General features: G+C 44.4%; 1 protein-coding gene and 1 long non-coding RNA gene across 2 annotated transcripts; both read left to right on the forward strand.

Moving 5' to 3' along the window:
- Positions 1-50: 50 nt before the first annotated feature.
- Positions 51-15,024, forward strand: LOC144326064 (uncharacterized). The gene is made up of 2 exons (XR_013391215.1): positions 51-237; positions 12,660-15,024. It is a non-coding gene; the product is annotated as an uncharacterized LOC144326064 (long non-coding RNA).
- Positions 15,025-17,307: 2,283 nt separating this feature from the next.
- LOC144326063 (vomeronasal type-2 receptor 26-like) lies at positions 17,308-19,190 on the forward strand. Its single transcript, XM_077921835.1, has 2 exons — positions 17,308-17,428; positions 18,029-19,190. The coding sequence occupies exons 1-2, from the start codon at positions 17,331-17,333 to the stop codon at positions 18,924-18,926; spliced, it is 996 nt and encodes a 331-aa protein (XP_077777961.1). The 5' UTR covers positions 17,308-17,330; the 3' UTR covers positions 18,927-19,190.
- Positions 19,191-21,119: the final 1,929 nt, after the last annotated feature.

Consider the following 21,119-nt stretch of genomic DNA (forward strand, 5'->3'; position numbering starts at 1 on the left):
CCACTACTAAGATGGCCGCCGGCTCCTCACGTGAAAGCGTGACCTGCTCCGAGATGGCGCCTGCGCTCACACTCTATAGGCTTTTCTTATCTCTATGGGTGAATCCAAGATGGCCGCGGGACGTCGCCCGATGCAAACATGGCGGCAATCGCCTTCACGCTGCCCTTTGCCATGATGGCCGACCCGTCGCCTTGGAAACGGCTGTACCAGCTTGTCTTAGGGCCTAAGAAGCTTTGTGTAAGTTTTTATGTTGTGTTAAATGTAATGTTTTTCTCTGTGTGTTATAAGAGAAAACTAATAAACTTTTCTTTTTTTTGGGGGGGGGGGGGGAGAAGCTTTGTGTAAGGGCAGCGACCGCCACAAAGATGGCGGATTCGGCTACAAAAACCACATTGGTTTATTATGATTTTCAAAAGTCTCGTTTTTTGTTTGTTTTTTAATGGCAAACCCGAGACCACAGGAAAAAGAAAACAAAAAAGGCGACAGGGCGAAAGCAAGGAAGGTTTGGGGCTCAGTAATGGAAAGCAGCCCCCAGCATTGGCAATACTAATAGACTTCAACCCTGCATGTTGCAGCTGGACCCAAATGGGTCTTACTTCTGAGTAGTCACGCACAGGGATTGCATTGCAAGGCTGCAACCTTCAGTGCACTTTTGGTTGCAATCTTAGGACAGCTTATGATGTTTAGCTAATTGGTCCCCCCTTAAATTTTCCCCAACCCAGTCATCTAAATTTATGAAGGTGTGGGAAAAGGTCTGAAAGACCAGTTTAATTTCAGGTGCTTTTTCCTCCATCACATCCCTGCAAACTTCAGCACATTTGCGAGAATAGTAAAACAACGAACAAAGTTCAAATCTCAAATTATCCTGATTTGCAAACTGAAACCACATACACATCTCCATTCGCCACAATCCTTGATACAGTGGTGCCTCGCAAGACAAAATTAATTCGTCCCGCGAGTTTTGTCGTCTTGCGATTTTTTTCGTCTTGTGAAGCACGGTGTCGGGAAAGTTTTGGGAAAGCTTCAAAAATCACCAAAGTCTTCAAAAACCTCAAAAAAGGCTACCACACCGTGTGCTATGAGTTGCTCCTCGAAGTCAAGTCGCAACTGTATTAACGGTGTTAAGAAAAAGGAAACAAACTTGCAAGACGTTTCCGTCTTGCGAAGCAAGCCTATCGGGAAAATCGTCTTGCGAAGCAGCTCAAAAAACTAAAAACCCTTTCGTCTTGCGAGTTTTTTGTCTTGCGAGGCATTCGTCTTGCGAGGTACCACTGTAATAATAATAATAATGGTGATGGTGATGGTTGTTTTATTTGTACCCCTCCCATCTGATTGAGTTGCCCCAGGTACTTTGGGCGGCTTCCAACATATATAAAAACATAATTAAAAAGCTTCCCATTACAAATTTACTGAAACAGGCAGTTACCCGGGTTACTGGATCTTGCTCCATTACAGATCCACCAAATAAATAAGTGGCGCAGTAGGTTTCTGCCTCCCACCAAATCCGCCTCCTCATTCTGGCTAATAATAACAGTTTTAATAATAATTTTATTATTTCTAGGCCGCTTGTCTGCCTGGGTTGGCCCAGTGGGATGTCCAGTCTTGCTCATGTATTTGAATTGCTGACCAGTTAGCAGCTTCCCACAATTCCTTGCCAGCAGCCATTTCCTGCCCTCCTGTGCCAGCCCAAGACATTTTGGCGCCTGAGGCACACCACAAAATATGTGCGGAAAGATCTACATCAGGAACAAGGCAGCAGGGGATAGAGATCTTCTGTTGCCCCTATGGATCCTGCCGCCCGAAGCAGTCGCCTTGCCTTGCCTCATGCGAGGGCCGGCACTGAGCCATGCAGTAGGAACAGAGCCTAAAGCTGCAATGTTTCATCCTTCTTCCTGGCTATTCCTTTTCAAGAGAGGAATTAGCCCAAGTGCCTAGAACGGTGTGCCGATAACACCGGGGTTGGGCTGGATGACCCTTGAGGTCCCTTCCAATTCTCCCATTCTAGGATTCTATGACTGCCCTCCTATTGATGCACAATGTTAGGCTGGGTCTAAAAATATTGCTTGTCAGGAGTTAAAAGGGGCCCAGCCACAACTACGAGGCTACCATTTAATTTTTATAAGAAATAAATAGAAAATTTCAAAAAACACCTAAGTGGGAAAAGGTACAATTAAAATTTGTGTGAAATGAATGTATTTTTTTAAAGTAACCACAATGTACATATATTGTACATCTGACCCCCTTCTATCTATGGGACCCTGTATATAAGTGACCCTCCTTGGCTCTTATTACCTATGGGACCAGCATGGGTGGCCAGGCCTGGTGAACATTTAATTCCTTACCCTTACGGTTATGATTCGTGGGTTCCCACTTAATTTTATTTTGATTTTAAATGTGATTTGAATTGTATTTTAAACTAATCATTTGATTTTTGTGTTTTTAATGTATTATATATTTGGTGTTAGCCGCCCTAAGCCCGGTCTCGGCTGCGGAGGGCGAGGTATGAATATATTATTATTATTATTATTATTATTATTATTATTATTATTATTATTATTCTATTAAATACAGGTGGTTATAAATTATTTTTAAAAATTAATATTAAATAAATGGTGGATATTTTAAAATAGTTTGCTAGTAAATGAACATTTTACACATTAACAGGTAGTTAAAAACCATATTCCATGCAGTCGACTGCATTAAGAGCAATTGTTTGAATTCACTAGATGACTGGGCAAATAGATCATATTTTCTAATGCTTAAGGGGGCCGACTGGCCATTGGGCAAGCTGACACCCTGGCCAGTCCGCCACTGGTGATGCAGCAATAAAACTGCTCACACGTTTGCAAAGCTAAGCAGGGTCTGGTGTGATTTCAAATTGGACGGGGGACCACATGCTGAGGTTCCTGCATTGCAGGGGGCTGGACTAGATGACCCTGAGGGTCCCTTCCATCTCTATGATTCTATGACTCTGCCCTGTTATAACCGAGTCCCCCACCCGCCTTATGAAACTATGCCTGGTCCTCAGGCACCGCTTTGGGTAGACCGCCATTGGAGTCCAGCCTCCATTTTGGATTTAGGAGCTCAGCTTCTCACAAGCCCTAGACCAGAACCTGAACTAAATCTAAATCCCTGAGCTCAGCAGACAAGCGGAGAGCACGGCAAACATGTTTCTCCTCCCGCTGAGATTCACTCAACGTTTACAGGAATATAATGATTTACTTCTCCAGCTTTGGAAGCCACAGCAATTACAGTAATGTTTGTTCCCTGGAGGTGTCTTTCAATTTGCCATGACTAAAAACAAAGAAATGTATTGCAAGCTGTAACTCGGCTCAATTCCCTTGTTCTTATGCATCAGGGCAAAAGTCTCGTGACCCTTAAGATAGCACTATAGGGATGCTTTGGGACTAGAGATTTCTGCTCCTGTTTTTCTGTTTCACCTTTCAATCCATAGCAAGTCGAAGTAATTTGTTTCTTCTTTTGTGATCTGTTTGGACTCAGGGCTCAACTGATGGTTTGCTACTTGTGTTTTTGACTTGCTTTATATGTGTTGCACTTGAGAATAATCAGGGTAAACATTTTATGAGGCAACTACACATCCATCTATCGATCTATCATCTATCTATCTATCTATCTATCTATCTATCATCATCATCTATCCTTGGGAATAAGTCCCATTGAATTCAATAAGACAAATAATTCAGTAAGCTTCCAGCTAAATACCAAACCTTCAGCACTCACAATCCTAAATCACATCAAATACAACGGCATGTCAGGCATTGCATTTTGGGGGAATCTAAGATGGTGACTGCCTACAAACCTTGGCTCATAATTTTAAGCAACCACGTTAACTACCAGGACAGGATAACATGCCTTCCAAGTGTCCCTATTTTCCAGGGACTGTCCCAGATTTACAGAAGCCATCCTGGTTTCTGATTTAATCCCGGAACGTCCCAGATTGTCCTCGTTTCCCCTTTCCTCCCCTTCCACGTCTCAGAGTACATGGTGGAGAAATCTGACCTCCTGCTCTTATCCTTTGCATTGTCTCCCTCCCTCCCTCCCTTATGTAGGTGCAAAAACAGAGTCCTGGTTATTCTGAAAATAAAATACCGGCATAAAGACCAACACATTTGATCAGGTATCCCATGGAATACCGGCTGAAAATCAAGCCCAGAGGTTTTGTGGATGTTGCTGTTACTTCAAATTCATTTTCAGCCTTCATGCTGTATGCAAAATGGCTGGTAAAGACTTCTCTAAAGACCAGAAATCTTAAGATTTTGTTGTCAGGTGCTCCTTTGTGTTCAGATCAGGCCTCAGCACAATAACATAGCACTTGGGAAGGAAGATGCAGCCCAGAAGCCCAGCACTGGAGGCCAACATAGAGAAGATCTGCACGGCCACCATGTACTTGCCCTTGGTGCTCAGGTAGGTGGGCACAAGTAGGTGCTCAGGTAGGTGTGTCAGAGAGAGAGAGAGAAAGCGCTTTGCTGTTCAGTGCCCAACTAAGAGGAGAGTTGGGATTTTTGGTTTTTTTTTTTGCCAAATTGCTTTAATTGATTTTCCAAATTTCACCACATCAACCACAAATTAAGACAAATTTAATAGAAGTGAGCTTACTCACAAATTAAAAAATATATACAATAAATCAGTAATTATCATTTGCAAAATAAATTACTTTTCATCCTTCTGCATGTATGAAAGGTCAATATCCTTTATTTGAGCATCCCAAATTCCCCTCCTATCTCAGCTGCTGTAGAAAGAAGGAGTGGTGGTTCCAGCTGTTACTGGACAGTCAACCTGACATGGTCATTCTGCAGTGGTTGTTCAAGGAAGAGCACATTCAGGATCTCCTAGCCCCCCTCCCCCAATTATCCCCCCTACCTTATTGAATTTCTTGTTCCACTCAATGGCTTCTGGGTTAATGGTGAACTTTATGCCAGCAGATGCTCCTCTCCTTATATTTCCAATTTTCACAAGGTCACGAGACTTATTGGGAGACATCACCCAGTTCATAATATCGAAGTCTCCTGGTAGTTCCCAGTTCTCATCCAAGCACAGCCTGCCCCTGGAAGTATTCAGACACCAGATTTCTCTCAAGAAAGGGTGAAGCTGGAATGGCAGGGGAAAGCACCAGCATTAAGAAACTGGGAAGCTACAACAGGCAATTAATCAAGCCAAAATGGGGAAAACACCAGGGCCAGGTGAGCTATCAGCAAAGTACTATAAGAAATTGCAAGATTATTTGGCACAATCACTAAAAGATTTAAGATACTTACATTACGCTGATTCTGAAAAAAGATACAGATCTATTATCAGTCAAAAAATATAGGCTGATTTCTCTATTAAATAATGACTATAAACTGTTTGCAGACCTATTGGCAAACAACATGAAAGTGGTATTAATGGATTTAATTCATCAGGACCAGGCTGGTTTTTTACTAGGCCGCCAGATGAAGGATAATATAAGGAATATAATTGATATAATAGAAGATCTGGAGGTTAGAAATGATTTTAATTTTAAAGGTAAAGGTAAAGGGACCCCTGACCATTAGGTCCAGTTGTGGCCGACTCTGGGGTTGCGGCGCTCATCTCGCTTTACTGGCCGAGGGAGCAGGCGTACAGCTTCCGGGTCATGTGGCCAGCATGACGAAGCCACTTCTGGCGAACCAGAGCAGCGCACGGAAACGCCGTTTACCTTCCCGCTGGAGCGGTACCTATTTATCTACTTGCACTTTGACTTGCTTTCGAACTGCTAGGTTGGCAGGAGCTGGCACCGAACAATGGGAGCTCACCCCGTCGCGGGGATTTGAACCGTCAACCTTCTGATCGGCAAGACCTAAGTTCTGTGGTTTAACCCACAGCGCCACCTGCGTCCCAATATAATAAAATAATATAATATACCGTATTTTTCGCCCTATAGGATGCACTATTTCCCCTCCAAAAATGAAGGGGAAATGTGTGTGTGTCCTATGGGGCAAATGCAGGCTTTCGCTGAAGCCTGGAGAGCGAGAGGGGTTGGTGCGCACTGACCCCTCTCGCTCTCCAGGCTTCAGGAAGCTCTGCGTAACCCTAGGGAGACCGGCGCGACTTCGCGCCGAGCTCCCGAGGGTTGCGCAGAGCTGCCTGCGCTCCCGGGCTTCCTGCAGTTCTGCGCAACCCTCCGGAGCCGCGCCGAAGGTTGCGCAGAGCTGCCTGCATTCCGAAGCCTGGTGCGTGCTGAAGAGCACGCCCGGGCTTCGCGCAGCTCTCCGCAAGCTCAGGGAGACTGGCGTGGCTCCCTAGGCTTGCGGATAGCAGGCTGTTCTGGGGGCTGGGGTCGGGGGAAGCTCGGGCTTCCCCCGCGCCTGCCCCGTGCCGGGGGGGATATTTTTTTTTCTTTATTCCCCCCCCCAAAAAATTAGGTGCATCCTATGGGGCGGTGTGTCCTATGGGGCGAAAAAGGGGGGTCCACCAGGTGGCGCATTGGAAGATGGCTGACAATAACATCTCTCCGACCCATACGAGGTAATTAAGAGGCTGCTATGGGAAGTATGCAGTCTTCCTACCCCCCCAAGGAGACGGGGGGGGGGGCCTGCCTTGCCAGCGGTGTCCACAATGCACCCCCGGATTCGAGAGAAGGGGGTGCCGGTCACTTGGCACGAGCCCTCTATGAGGTCGGCTCTTCCTGACGCCGGTTCCAATCAGCGCATGCTGGTTTGCTTTAGCTCGGAATTATAATTGGAAACATGATTGGAATGAAGCTAAAGCACATACATCAAGCAAAGTTCGGGAGATAAGACTGCTGATTAATGGATCTCTGTGACCGGAGTGACGGATGGATAAGTAAATCAACTGATGAACCACCATTAAGAAACTGTATGTTTGGAATGAAGGAGGGGGTGGAGGAAAAAACTTTTCTTTTCTTGTATTATGTGATATTAATAACCCTCCACCCCAGAAAGAAATAAGAGCGTTGCGTTTTACTAACCACAAGCAGGAATTCAAGAACTGTGTGGATTATAGTTAAAGAGATGATTGGTAAACAACGAGAACGGAGGAAAATTTTATGACGCAGCTAAAAATGGCGTCTCGCTAAGACAAGCTTGCCTGAGAAAAAAAGACAGGGGGAGGAAAATCAGGACTATTGGAATGAGAAGGATGGTTGGAATGTAATCTTAACCTGACAGAGCCCTCCTGATATACTTGGCAAGCCTGAGAAAATTAAAGGACAGACCGAAGATTAATTTTTTATGGAAGTGTGGAATGGCGGCTGTCCCTGAATGATATGATCTTTGGAGAGTACAAAACCGACACAGAGGATGCCTGTCTCTAATCTGCTTGTGAAGATTATCAGAGATCGCAAAGAAAGGAATATATGATAACAACAAGAAGATGAAGAAAGTAATAAAGAGACTATCTGGATTGAACTGGATAGAACTGTTTAATTAAAGCAGCAATATAAGTGATGTTTGGACTCGTTCGGAGCTTGATGTATGGGTACCCCCAACAAAATTTAAAATTTGGCTGTATAATTTGGAACTAATGTGATTTGGATAATGTGATGTGATTGGCCTGTTAATAAAAATATTTTTTTTAAAAATGGTAATTTATAATATAATATAATATAATATAATATAATATAATATAATATAATATAATATAATATAATATAATATAATATAATATAATATAATATAATATAATATAATATACATTCCACCAAATTAATATTTCATTACTAATTAATATTAGTAATAATAATGAAATAAGTCAAGCCAGAAGCTCCTCCCAGCACTGCCTAGTGGGCGTGACCACTCCCCACTAAACCCCGCCCCACCTCTCCCCGCTTTCCACTGCTGCCTTTTGTGACCCATTGCCTTCCCCAGCTCTACTCTCCCTGCCTCCTTTCACAATGACTCGCCCAGATTGGCATAGGCAGCCTGCCACTCCCGTGAGCGCCGGAGTTCCCTCTCCCCTCTCTTCCTGCTTGCCTCGCCCGCCCCTAACCCTATTCCTAACCCTGGCCAGTGCAATAAAATTCATTGGATCCCAGTCAAGGCTTGGCTAAGGTAAATTGTTACTCTTTGGAACAGGGAGCAGAGCTTACACAATACAGAAATTAAACCAACAGACTACGGAAGATGTCTTAAATGAATTTCTCAGTTTATTTATTTACAAAGCTTAGGAGAACGAAATGATGTGAAGTGAGCTTATGAATGATAGCGCATAAATGCGGAAAATAGAGCATAGAAAATTGAATACATAGAACTGGCATAACCAAACAGTATTGTTGAATATTAGAATTGATATGGTTAATAGGTAGTCATGACAAAGGAAACAGACTCAAAAACCTAACTCCTCTCTCCCTCCAGCCTATCTGGTTGTGAGATAAATATAAGTTCCCCAAACACAAAATTATTAAAAGATAATAGTTTACAAACTAAGGGCAGTAGACCAGGACTCATTGTAGTTCTTGGCAAAGCAAGGTAGCAAATCATTTCCTCCCATCTTAGTGTTCATGTCAACAGGACTACACAAAACCTGGGCTAAGAAGGAACACAATCTCTTTCACAGATGAAGAATGAGCAACATGGATGAGTAGCTGTGTTTCCTTTATGCACTTCTGGACATCAGGAACATGGACTATTTTTAGAATCAGGTGTCCCCTTAATTCCTTGTTGTCAGGTGCTCCTTTGTGTTCAGATCAGGCCTCAGCACAATCATGTAGCACTTGGGAAGGAAGATGCAGCCCAGAAGCCCAGCACTGGAGGCCAACATAGAGAAGATCTGCACGGCCACCATGTACTTGCCCTTGGTGCTCAGGTAGGTGGGCACAAAAGACACCCAAACACTGCAGAAGACCAGCATGCTGAAGGTGATCAGCTTGGCTTCGTTGAAGGAGCCAGGCAGCTTCCTGGCTAGGAAAGCCACCGTGAAGCAGGTGGCAGCCAAGAAGCCCAGGTAGCCGAGGGCAACGTAAAACATGGCCACAGACCCTTCGTTGCATTGCAGGATGATCTCTTCCACCTGGGAGCGCATGTCGGGCTCTGGGAATGGGGGAGAAGAGCCCAGCCAGATGCTGCAGATGAGAACTTGACCCCCAGAACAGGAGATGACAATGGAGTTGGCCAGACTCTTGCCCAGCCATCTCCTCACCCTGTTCCCGGGCTTTGTGGCCAGGAAGGCCAGCACCACCGTGATGGTCTTTGCCAAGACAGAAGAAACAGCAACTGAGAAGATGATGCTGAAGGCCGTTTGTCGGAGAAGGCAGGTCTCTTTCCTTGGGCGCCCGATGAAGAGGAAGGAGGACAGAAAGGAAAGCAGGAGGGAGACGAGCAGGATGTAGGAGAGGTCCCGGTTGTTGGCTTTGACTATGGGAGTTTCCTTGTATTTAATGAAGATTCCCAACACAATGCCTGCTGTTAAGGACAAGAAGAGGGCAACGGAAGCTAACACCATTCCCAAATATTCTCCATAAGTCAGGAAGGTAGTAATCTTGGGGACACATTGATCTCTGTCCTTGTTTGAATGGTGATCTTCTGGGCATTTGGTGCAATGTTCTGCATCTGGAGAAGAGAAAAAGAGTGGCTGCAGCATCACTTACATCCCTAATGATCTGACCTTGATTACGATTTGAAGAAATCCTAGAGATTTCTTCCTTATGATCATTCCTTTCAACTCTCTTCCAGGATGTAATGAAGGGGATTAATACTAAGGAAGTAAAGGAAGGAGCCACATTCCACAATGTCTGCAGAATTCTCACAAAAACTGTGTGAGACTGAATTTCTGCCCTGTGCTTACTCTCTCCAGAAATACCTTCCCCCTTGGAGTCACCCACCTTCCTGGGCGGAGAAGGTCCCTTCCGCACACCGAGCACAAGCATAGCAGCAAACGGGCTTTCCTTCTAGAACCACCTTGGCATATCCAGGTCGACATCTTTCTGTACACCTGGAACGAGGTACGGCCTAACCAGAAAGACAAGAAGGTGCAAGAAAGAGGAACAGTTAGGAGTATTTGTGGGTATGTAATTCACTCATAGGGACGTTGGTGGCACTGTGGGTTAAACCACAGAGCCTTGAACTTGCTGATCAGAAGGTCGGCGGTTTGAATCCCCACGACCGTTGCCAACCTAGCAGTTCGAAAGCAAGTCAAAGTGCAAGTAGATAAATAGGTACCGTTCCAGCGGGAAGGTAAACGGTGTTTCCGTGCACTGTTCTGGTTCGCCAGAAGCGGTTTAGTCCTGCTGGCCACATGACCCGGAAGTTGTACGCCGGCTCCCTCAGCCAATAAAGCGAGATGAGCGTTGCAACCCCAGAGTCGGCCCTGACTGGACCTAATGGTCATGGGTCCCGTTACCTTTACCTTAATTCACACATAGCGAGAATTCAAAAGGATCTCTGGTCTGCAGCCTTTGACCCCTCATCAGGGTCCTTTCAACCCCCCACTGACCATTGGGGTGACCAGAATATCTTGTTCTTCATAATTAGTTCAGGACAACTGAGGTTTGCACCACAGAACTCTCTTTCCTCTTCTCCATTTACCTGCTTCCCTGCTTAATAAATCTTCAAAGAAAATGGCAATGGAGTCTGAAATGTGATTTCCCCAAAGTTCAGGATTCTGATAATCTCTCAGCCGCTCATTAAGAAACATTTAATATGACTTTTCCAAATAGTGGTTTCCCTCACTCTGTTCTTGAGGCATGCAAGGTTTCCTCTTGTTGCTGATCTATTTCCCTAGTTATTTCTAGTTCATATGCCATTCCTTAACATTAACCTTATATTACAATAGGGTTTTTAAAAAAAACTTATCATCCTTCACCAACAGCTGTGCACTTCTTAATTCCTGCACATACAATAGTTTAACATTTGCAATATCTACAAGTGAGCTTACTCCACAAATTTAAAAATTCCACAATAAATCAGTAATTATCATTTCAAAAATAAATTGCTTTCCATCCTTCTGCATGTATGAAAACCCAATAGTTCACTTTTACTAGGTGTTTTCCCTTTTCTTCTTATCTACGTAGTCCATTCGGTTAAAGATTCTGTCCAGAATTCTTAAATTCTCAGTCTGGTTCGGAAATAGATAGTGTCTTTTCTAAGGACCTTTTGGCTATATCCTTTCTTTGAGCACCCCAAATTCCCCTCCTATCTCAGCTGCTGTGGAAAGAAGGAGTGGCGGTTGCAGCTGTTATTGGACGGTCAAGACATCATTGATCAACCTGATATAGTCATTTTGCAGCAGTTGTTCAAGGAAAAATATATTCAGGATCTCCTAGCCTCCCCTCTCTGTGATTCCCCTTACCTTGTTGAATTTCGTGGGCCACTCAATAGCTTCTGGGTTAATGGTGAACTTTATGCTAGCAGACATCTCTCTCCTTATATTTCCAATTTTCACAAGGTCACGAGACTTATTGGGAGACATCACCCAGTTTATAATATCGAAGTCTCCTGGTAGTTCCCAGTTCTCATCCAAGCACAGCCTGCCTCTGGAAGTATTCAGACACTGGATTTCTCTCAAGAAAGGGTGAAGCTGGAATGACAAGGGAAAGCACCAGCACTGAGAAACCTTGAAGCCAAGATGGATATCTCAGTCCTACTCACTTCAGCCTCTTCTGATTTGGGGCCTGCGTGTATCTCATGTAGACTGGAATTCCTATTCAGCCATTTCTATTACTACAGAGCCTGCAAGGGCCCCAATTTTCCAGGGACGTCCCTGAATTAGAGACAGTTTTTCATTTGATCCTGGAATTTCCCACTTTTCCTTAGAATGTCCCTATTTTCATTTGAGAAATGTTGGCAGATGTGGAATTATCCAACCAACAAGCTGTCCAATCCTATATCGGGAATTTTTAAATGTTTAATATTTTAGTATGAATTTCTTTATTTAGGGAGCTGCCCAGAGTGAGGAGGCAACTGAAGAAGATGTATAAACAGTGCTATTTTTCTAGAAAAGAAGGTGCCGGAACTCACCATTAACACCTCCCTCTGAGAATGGCAATGGCACCCACCTGAAAGGTGTCAAAACTGAGTTCCAGCGAGTTCCCCTCTGAAAAAAAGCCCTGGGTATAGGCAGTAAAGGACGCAGGTGGCACTGTGGGTTAAACCACAGAGCCTAGGACTTGCTGATCAGAAGGTTGGCGGTTTGAATCCCCGCGACAGGGTGAGCTACCGTTGCTCGGTCCCTGCTCCAGCCAACCTAGCAGTTCGAAAGCACGTCAAAGTGCAAATAGATAAATAGGTACCGCTCTGGCGGGAAGGTAAATGGTGTTTCCGTGCGCTGCTCTGGTTCGCCAGAAGCGGCTTAGTCATGCTGGCCACATGACCCGGAAGCTGTACTCTGGCTCCCTCGGCCAATAAAGCGAGATGAGCGTTGCAACCCCAGAGTTGGCCACAACTGGACCTAATGGTCAGGGGTCCCTTTACCTTTATAAGCAGTAACATTATCATTATGGAATGGGCCGTCTCTATTTTCAACAGAGTTGAATACCAATGTTGGGTGGTATGCTACAATTGCTAATACTAATAGTAACTATGATTGATTGATTGATTTGATTTATTACGGCCATTGGCCCATATCTAAAACAATACATCAAAATTTATCCATAAACAAACAATTTAAACAGTTCCAAGTTAAAACACCCATATAAAACCAATTTTAGTAACTATGATATTTTGCAGGTTTATCCACAGTCAAGATCAGCATCTGTGTGGACTGCAGTTTGCAAAAAGGGGAAGGAAATACCTGCCACGGCTGTAGCCTTTGGGGTCCCCATTGCTCTCCTTCCTCCACCATCAGCCTCCTCTGGGATCTTGATGAAAGCGAAACATGCAAGGCCTGAGCCACAGCGTGAACATTGATGTAAGCGCCATAGCTGTCTAGAAACAGGACTCTCTCAGGCTCCCATTGGGATAATGGCTCCAGTTTCTCCTCCTCTTTGCATCTTATCCTTCCTTTCACGGACAACAAATGCTTTGAATATGAACACTGAAACGCTTCATCCAAAGAATCCACAAGATTGGACGGTGAATTATAGTTGTCACCTTTGCTGCTCCTTATTCCGGTCTGAATTGCAAAGGACAGAGAACCATGGAGGTACTGGAAGTCATTTGGAGGGATGTAAGAGCCAGTTCCGATTTCTAGCAAAGCTGTTGTGATCCAGACTTTTGCCCCTATTTCCTTCTCATATACTATGTTTATTGCCAGGAGTAGCATGATGCCTATTGCATTGGTTACATAGTAAAAAAATACCCCAACTTGTCTCCATAGGAAAAAAGGTTCCCCAGGCCTGATAAATTGATTTAGATCATTTTCTGGTACTCTTTTTGATAAAGCAATGCAGATCCCTTTCCTGAGCATCAGAGGTTTCACAGCGCTCACAAATCTTTCTCCACTGTCATTGTCTGGAGTGCAGAGGCCAATCCACGTCCATCCAAAATACAGGAGCAATTCAACAATCCCCTGATACTGACTTTCCTCTTTGGGACTCATCCGGTAGACAAAAGGGAACAGGGTTTTACCTTCGAGAACCTGGGCAGTGAAGCCATAACTGATCTAGCAAGGAAAACAAAAGCTCAGCAATTTATTTTACTTTCATCATAATGGGTATTTAAACATATGAAATGTCTGATATCTATCTAAATCTCTGCTGGCTGAGGCTGATGGGAGTTTTAGTCGGAAACATCTGGAGGTGTCAAGTTGGTGAAGGCTCAGTTTTGAAAAAGGGATGTTGGGTCCATAGCTCAGGATTTCCCCATTTTAAAAAATATCCCTACTTGACCCCTCCAAAGAGAAAATAGAATTTTACGCAGTTGAAATCCTCTTTCCCTCCATGCTCTCCCACTACTTACCTGTGGGATTTTATAGATGCCTGACAAGGCTGAAATCACTCTTGAGATGAAAGTGTTGCTTCTTTCAAGAACAGCCAGCAGGTGATTCTGTTCTCCACAGTGATAATTGGGAATATTGCATCCACTGCCTGCAAGCAGCTCTAGCATGGCGTCCGAAGTCATCCTTGCATCGCAATAGTTCTCATAGAGGTTGTAGCCCAGGGTGATGTTGGGTAAGAACCTGAGATCCTGGCTGATCTCTTGGATGGTGAGCGGGAAAGACAACATGTACGAATAGAGCCTAGCTGACTCCCTGCAACAAATGAATCCTTTAAAAAGAGTGAAACTGATATTCATATGATGGGTGGGACACATTATATGATCCAAAAAGATTAGTATTTATTGATTAATCCTATTGCATTAATATAAAACCATTTACAATCTAGTACAGAATAAAAATAAATAGAATAAAGACATGCTGGCCACATGACCCGGAAGCTGTACACCGGCTCCCTTGGCCAGGAAAACGAGATGAGCGCCGCAACCCCAGAGTCGGCCACGACTGGACCTAATGGTCAGGGGTCCCTTTACCTATAGAATACAAATTTGCAGATCTCTGCTCCATGACCAGAGCTTTGATGCAAATAGCACACAGAGCTGTTCAACAGTGGAACAGACTCCCTCCGAAGGTGACCATGTGTCATGGATGCTTCAGGTGAGATTCTTCCAGGTCCCTTCCATCTCTACAACTCTATGATTCTATTCTACTGTGGTTCTATGAGTAAGAAATGAAGGCGCCCCTCAAAATGTGTGCTACACTGGGAAGTTGCTGCAAAGCCTGCTTTTCCTGCATTGGTCTTTGACTTCTTCCAATGGGCTAGACTATAGGTAGATAAGAGACAATTTTATTGAAGGAGGGGAAGCACCAAATACTTCAGTCCCCTTTTAGTTACAAATGAGGCCTGGTGGCTTTCAGGTTTGAGTGTGTGGTAAAATTTATAATTTGTCCATATTTTGACTCCACCAATGAGGACACCCCCTGGTCTGTATTATTTTATATAATCATTTTATTTGAAGCATATCATTCCTGCTCTTCTCCCATAAAACTCCACCTATTTTCAAGAGAGATTTTTTCATTCTGAGATGTAGGTGTCCTGTTGTGTTGTATAAAGAGAACTGTGATCCAAACAGAATAAACATAAAATTATTAATCTCAGTTGCTTGGAAATTGCTTGAGTTTCATGTCACCCTCTGGGTTAGGAAACAGGTACCTACTTTGTCAACCATTGCAATCGTTAGAAATGAGACCAGTTGTGTGTGTGTGAAGAAAAGGAATGATTCCTTTTCACATTTTAGACTCCACTAACAAGGAAGTCTCCTGACTCATATTATTTTATTTATCATTTCAGTTAAAGCACATATTTCCTGCTCTCCAGCCACCAAACGTTAACCTGTAGGATTTAAAAAATCCATTTTTAAAACCATAGCATTCTTTAACGACTGTTTGTTGATGGTCATTATAATATTATATCATTATAAGGATATAATAGAAGAATGCAAGAATGCCAATAAATCTGGTCAGGGTTCAAAAGTTTGCACTGAATTTCCCCACCTGCAGGAAGCCATGAAACTCAGACAATTTCCAGAGCTCAAAGGTTGAATTGCCTGAGTTTCATGGCATCCTGCAGGTGGGGAAACTCAGTGCATCCATAGGTAGGAGAGTGTTTCACTAAGGAAGACCCAGGGAACAAGGAAATGGGAGAGGTTTGGGTGGAATCTTTTAGTGGACCCCCCAGCTCCCATCAGCCCAGCCAGCAAGACCAATGGTCAGGGCAGGGTAGACCTGCAACATGAGGACAGCCTTGGCTCCCCAGCCCTGAGAAAGGGGCTCTTTCCTTGATAAATAGAAACCATTACAAGGACTGGAGGACCATGAAACCTATACACATATGATTTTATATACCTCTCAGTCCTGGCGAAGGGTGTCTGAGAAAAGACGTATGGAGTTTCCTTATAGAAGTGTTTTGGAGATATGATCCCACTGATGAGAAAGTGTCCAGGCCGGTAGTAATTGCGAGCATCCGTTTCATCCCTGACCAGATTCAAGGGGCATTTCGCCTTGTGGTTCCCGCAGACTCCAAAGGGCATCATGAGCAGCAGAAGCAGGGATCTCATTCTGGCTGTGCCTCCTCCTCCTCTTACCTACCAAGGAGCTAAAGCAGAAGAACCCAAAGACTCTTGCAAGGCCAGACTGCCTGGGCTTTCCCAATCTGGGTGGTTTTCAACTCTACCTTCAGAGCTAGGAAGCACAAGGCAGGCACACCCCTCTTTCGCCAGCTCTGCATCTTCACTCAGTCTGTCTCCAACACAGGAAAAATTCTCTGCACCAACTTTTTCTTTCCCAGTCACAGTTCAATTAATATTGCCATGCTGTTGTTGCTTTCCGAGGCTCATGCAATTTTCCAAAATATCTCCTGAGCTTTCAGAAAATGAGATTACTATAATTTTGATTATTCCAAGTGGAATAAGTTTACTCACTAAAACTTTCTGGAGTCTTGAATGGCTCAAGCGGCAGGTGCAGAGCTGGAGAAAAACATGCTTGATTCTAGCCGATCCCTTCTGATGAAACTGGTGGAATATGATGAAATGTCTAAACTCAGAGGACAAAATGTTGGATGGTTTTTTTACGATTTTTATTTACTCATTAAGAAATACACAAATCAAACATATTGTTTTGTAATGAAAGAAACACTTTACACAAAAAGAAAATAGAAAAGAAAGGGGGGAAAGAAGAGAAAGAATATCGAGAAATAGAAAAAATAGAAAGAAAGTTAAATGAAGAATTTTATCAAAGACATACAGTTTTTTAAGAAATACAAACCATCAACGACATTATTATAAACATATATTTCGCGGGGGTCGGGTCCTCGAACCACAAGTTCTTTTAAAAAGGGAAACAGGTAAATGGAGAAGAGGAAACAGAGTTCTGTGGCTCAAACCTCAGCTGTACTGAACTCAATTTAAAGCACAAGATATTCTGGTCACCCCAATGGTCAGCGGGGGGTTGAAAGGACCCTGATGAGGGGTCAAGGCTGCATTCCAGAGATCATGTTCTGCAGCTAAAGAGAACTGACCGCATTAAGGGAATGGGGAGATGGCAGGCAACTGGGGATCTTGGCTGCTGGAAACGGCAACTGGGATCTCTCAGGATTCCCTGCCAGACAGACCCCTCTCCAACCTTCTATATGATGTGATGTAGAGCTGTGATGATTTCCTGAATGATTCATTGGGGGCCACAACTGCAAATCTTGGGGTAGATCAGGGTTCCCCAAACTTGGGTCCCCAGCTGTCTTTGGACTACAGCTCCCATCATCCTGAGCTGGCAAGACCGGTTGTCAGGGATCACCACCATGCTATAGAGATCGCGTTGAGTGAATTACATACACACAAATACTCCTAACTCTTTGTGGCACCTTCTTGTCTTTCTGGTTAGGCCGTACCTCGTTCCAGGTGTACAGAAAAATGTCGACCTGGATATGCCAAGGTGGTTCTAGAAGGAAAGCCCATTTGCTGCTATGCTTGTGCTCGGTGTGCGGAAGGGACCTTCTCCGCCCAGGAAGGTGGGTGACTCCAAGGGGGAAGGTATTTCTGGAGAGAGTAAACACAGGGCAGTAATCCAGTCTCACACACTTTTTGTGAGAATTCTGCAGACATTGTGGAATGTGGCTCCTTCCTCGACTTCCTTAGTATTAATCACCTTCATTACATCCTGGAAGAGAGTCGAAAGGAATGACTATAAGGAAGAAATATCTGGGGTGCAAACTGGGCAGCTGTGAGAGGAATGCCCGCAAAGCATTTTTATTTTTTAAACCAAGCCACACAAAAAGGAAATAATGTTGACACTTATCAAAAATAATGGATAGACGATGAACAGCAGCAAATTACTAACAGCAAAAGAACAATAAAAATAACTACTTCATGTGAAAATTATTACAATATAATCTATGGACCGTTTTGATCTCACTGCTATGAACATTGCATGGAAGCAATGTCTGCATTTTAAAGGTTCAGGCAAAGAGGAATAGTCAGGATCCAAACAATGCAGTTAACAGAAATGGAGTGGTCACTGCCTCTCAGTTGATCCTAGATCACAATGTTAATAGAGCACAGATCATTAGGGATGTAAGTGATGCTACAGCTATTCTTTTTCTCTTCCCCAGATGCAGAACATTGCACCAAATGCTCAGAAGATCACCATTCAAACAAGGACAGAGATCAATGTGTCCCCAAGATTACCATTTTTCTGACTTATGGAGAATATTTGGGAATTGTTTTAGCTTCCGTTGCCCTCTTCTTGTCCTTAACAGCAGGCATGTGTTGGGAATCTTCATTAAATATAAGGAAACTCCCATAGTCAAAGCCAACAACCGGGACCTCTCCTACATCCTGCTCGTCTCCCTCCTGCTTTCCTTTCTGTCCTCCTTCCTCTTCATCGGGCGCCCAAGGAAAGAGACCTGCCTTCTCCGACAAACGGCCTTCAGCATCATCTTCTCAGTTGCTGTTTCTTCTGTCTTGGCAAAGACCATCACGGTGGTGCTGGCCTTCCTGGCCACAAAGCCCGGGAACAGGGTGAGGAGATGGCTGGGCAAGAGTCTGGCCAACTCCATTGTCATCTCCTGTTCTGGGGGGCAAGTTCTCATCTGCACCATCTGGCTGGGCTCTTCTCCCCCATTCCCAGAGCCCGACATGCACTCCCAGGTGGAAGAGATCATCCTGCAATGCAATGAAGGGTCTGTGGCCATGTTTTACGTTGCCCTCAGCTACCTGGGCTTCTTGGCTGCCACCTGCTTCACGGTGGCTTTCCTAGCCAGGAAGCTGCCCGGCTCCTTCAACGAAGCCAAGCTGATCACCTTCAGCATGCTGGTCTTCTGCAGTGTTTGGGTGTCTTTTGTGCCCACCTACCTGAGCACCAAGGGCAAGTACATGGTGGCCGTGCAGATCTTCTCTATGTTGGCCTCCAGTGCTGGGCTTCTGGGCTGCATCTTCCTTCCCAAGTGTTACGTTATTGTGCTGAGGCCTGATCTGAACACAAAGGAGCACCTGACAACCAGAACTTAAGGGGGCATCTGATTCTTAAAATATTCCATGTTACTGATGTCCAGAAGTGCATAAAGGAAACACAGCTACTCATCCATGTTGCTCCTTCTGCACCTCTGAAAGAGATTATGTTCATTCTTAGCCCAGGTCTTGTGTAGTCCTGTTGACATGAACAGTAAGATGGGTGGGAATCTTTTGTATGCGGTATCATTTACAAGTGCACTTCATGTCATTTCGTTCTCCTAAGTTTTGTATATCAATAAACTGAGAAATTAATTTAAGTTATCTTCCGTAGTCTGATGGTTTAATTTCTGTTTCGTGTTGCAAAGAGTAGCAGCTGACCTTAGCTAAGCCTTGACTCATAGGATTGAGCCCTGTGGAACCCCACATTCAAGGCTCCAGGAGCTGAAAAACATTCCCCAAGTAACACCGTCTGGAAATGACCATCCAAGTAGGACTGGAACCACCGCAAAGCGCTGTCACCCACCCCTCGCTCGGAGAGTCACTCCAGAAGGATACCATGGTCAATGGTACTGAAAGCCGGTGAGAAGTCGAGAAGAATTAACAGGGACATGTTTCTCTCTCTCAACAGAGGTCACCATACTGGACGACCAAAGCAGTTTCTGTGCCAAAACCTCACTTGAAATCCATTACCAAGACAAGACCAAGGAAGTCCAGCACTTTCACTGCCTCCCCTGCAGATGTGAAGAGAAATAGAGCGGAATGTTGTCAACATAATTCTGATAACATACTCCAAACCTCCGGATAACCGAACCCAGTGGTTTCATGCAGATGTGAAACAAAGTGGGGGAGAAGAAGAAGAAGAAGAAGAAGGAGGAGGAGGAGGAGGAGGAGAAGGAGAAGAAGAAGATTTTATTTATATCCCGCCCTCCCCAGCCGAAGCTGGGCTAAGAGCGGCTAACAATAAAAGTAACACAGAATTCGAAAATCAATTCATTGTAAAATCAATTCAAAATCAAATTAATGGCAACCATTGTGCTACAGTTCTGCGGGGATTACCAAAGGAGGGGGTCAGACTGTGCCCTGGCTGAACAGCTCCGTCTTGCAGGCCCTGCGGAAAGATGTCAAGTCCCGCAGGGTCCTGGTCTCTTGGGACAGAGCGTTCCACCAGATCGGGGCCACAGCCGAAAAGGCCCTGGCTCTGGTTGAGGCCAGCCTAACCTCCCTGTGGCCCAGGACCTCCAAGATGTTTTTGTTTGAAGACCATAAGGTCCTCCATGGGACATACCAGGAGAGGCGGTCCCGTAGGTACGAGGGTCCTAGGCCGTATAGGGCTTTAAAGGTTAAACCAGCATCTTAACCTTATCCTACATATTACTATTATTCAACTACCAGACTTTTAGAAAACATCTGAAGGCAGCCCTGTTTAGGGAAGCTTTTAATGTTTGATGTATTACAGTATTTTAATATTTTTTTGGAAGCCGCACAGATGGGCGGGGTATAAATAAATTATTATTATTATTATTATTATTATTATTATTATTATTATTATCCTGTACTCCACCGGGAGCCGGTGCCCTGTGGATAGGATTGAGCCCTGTAAACCCCACATTCAAGGTTCCCGGGCCTGAAAAACATTCCCCAACTAACACCGTCTGGAAACGACGTCAGACGTAAACTGACGCGTAAACTAATAATGCAGAGTTTTTAATTGAAAGAATAAGAGCTTTGCTGAGTTAAAACAAACTTCTTCCTAAACAACATGGTTCCAAACAGTCTGACTGAGATTACACACTGCTCACAACTGAGGCAGGTTGACTCTGACTGAAATCTTATGGAGAACACAGAGAGAAAATGGCTGCCAAGTCCCATGCCAGAGTGACTCCGCAGTTAGCAGTCAGGCCTGGAGAACATGACTAGGACCAAATGACGGCGCAGTCCCAGCACTTCCCAGCCTGCTTGGCTGCTTTGGCTCTCATGTGTCTTTGTCACATAAACCCCACTTGAAACGGATCCAGAAAATCAGTTTCTTTCAAAAGCGCCTGGATCTGGTCTGCGGCCACTTGCTCCAGAACATTGCTCAGGAAAGGGAGATGAGAAACTGGCTGGCAGTTAGTTAGGTTTTCTGAATGCAAGCACAACAGCCAGGACTTTATACACACGGAAGTGGAAAGAGGGAGAATTCCCCACCAACGAGGAATGACTTATGAAGCTGGTGGAATATGCTGAAATGGAGAAATTCCCTGCTAAACG

This window comes from Podarcis muralis, chromosome 18, assembly GCF_964188315.1.
Source record: "Podarcis muralis chromosome 18, rPodMur119.hap1.1, whole genome shotgun sequence".
Taxonomy (NCBI): domain Eukaryota; kingdom Metazoa; phylum Chordata; class Lepidosauria; order Squamata; family Lacertidae; genus Podarcis; species Podarcis muralis.

Bases quoted from the DNA above. Each gene is read 5' to 3' on its own strand.
- LOC144326063 (XM_077921835.1), top strand. From the start codon at position 17,331: ATGTCGACCTGGATATGCCAAGGTGGTTCTAGAAGGAAAGCCCATTTG. The intron at 17,429-18,028 runs GTGGGTGACTCC...TCTCTTCCCCAG, and splicing joins GACCTTCTCCGCCCAGGAAG to ATGCAGAACATTGCACCAAA.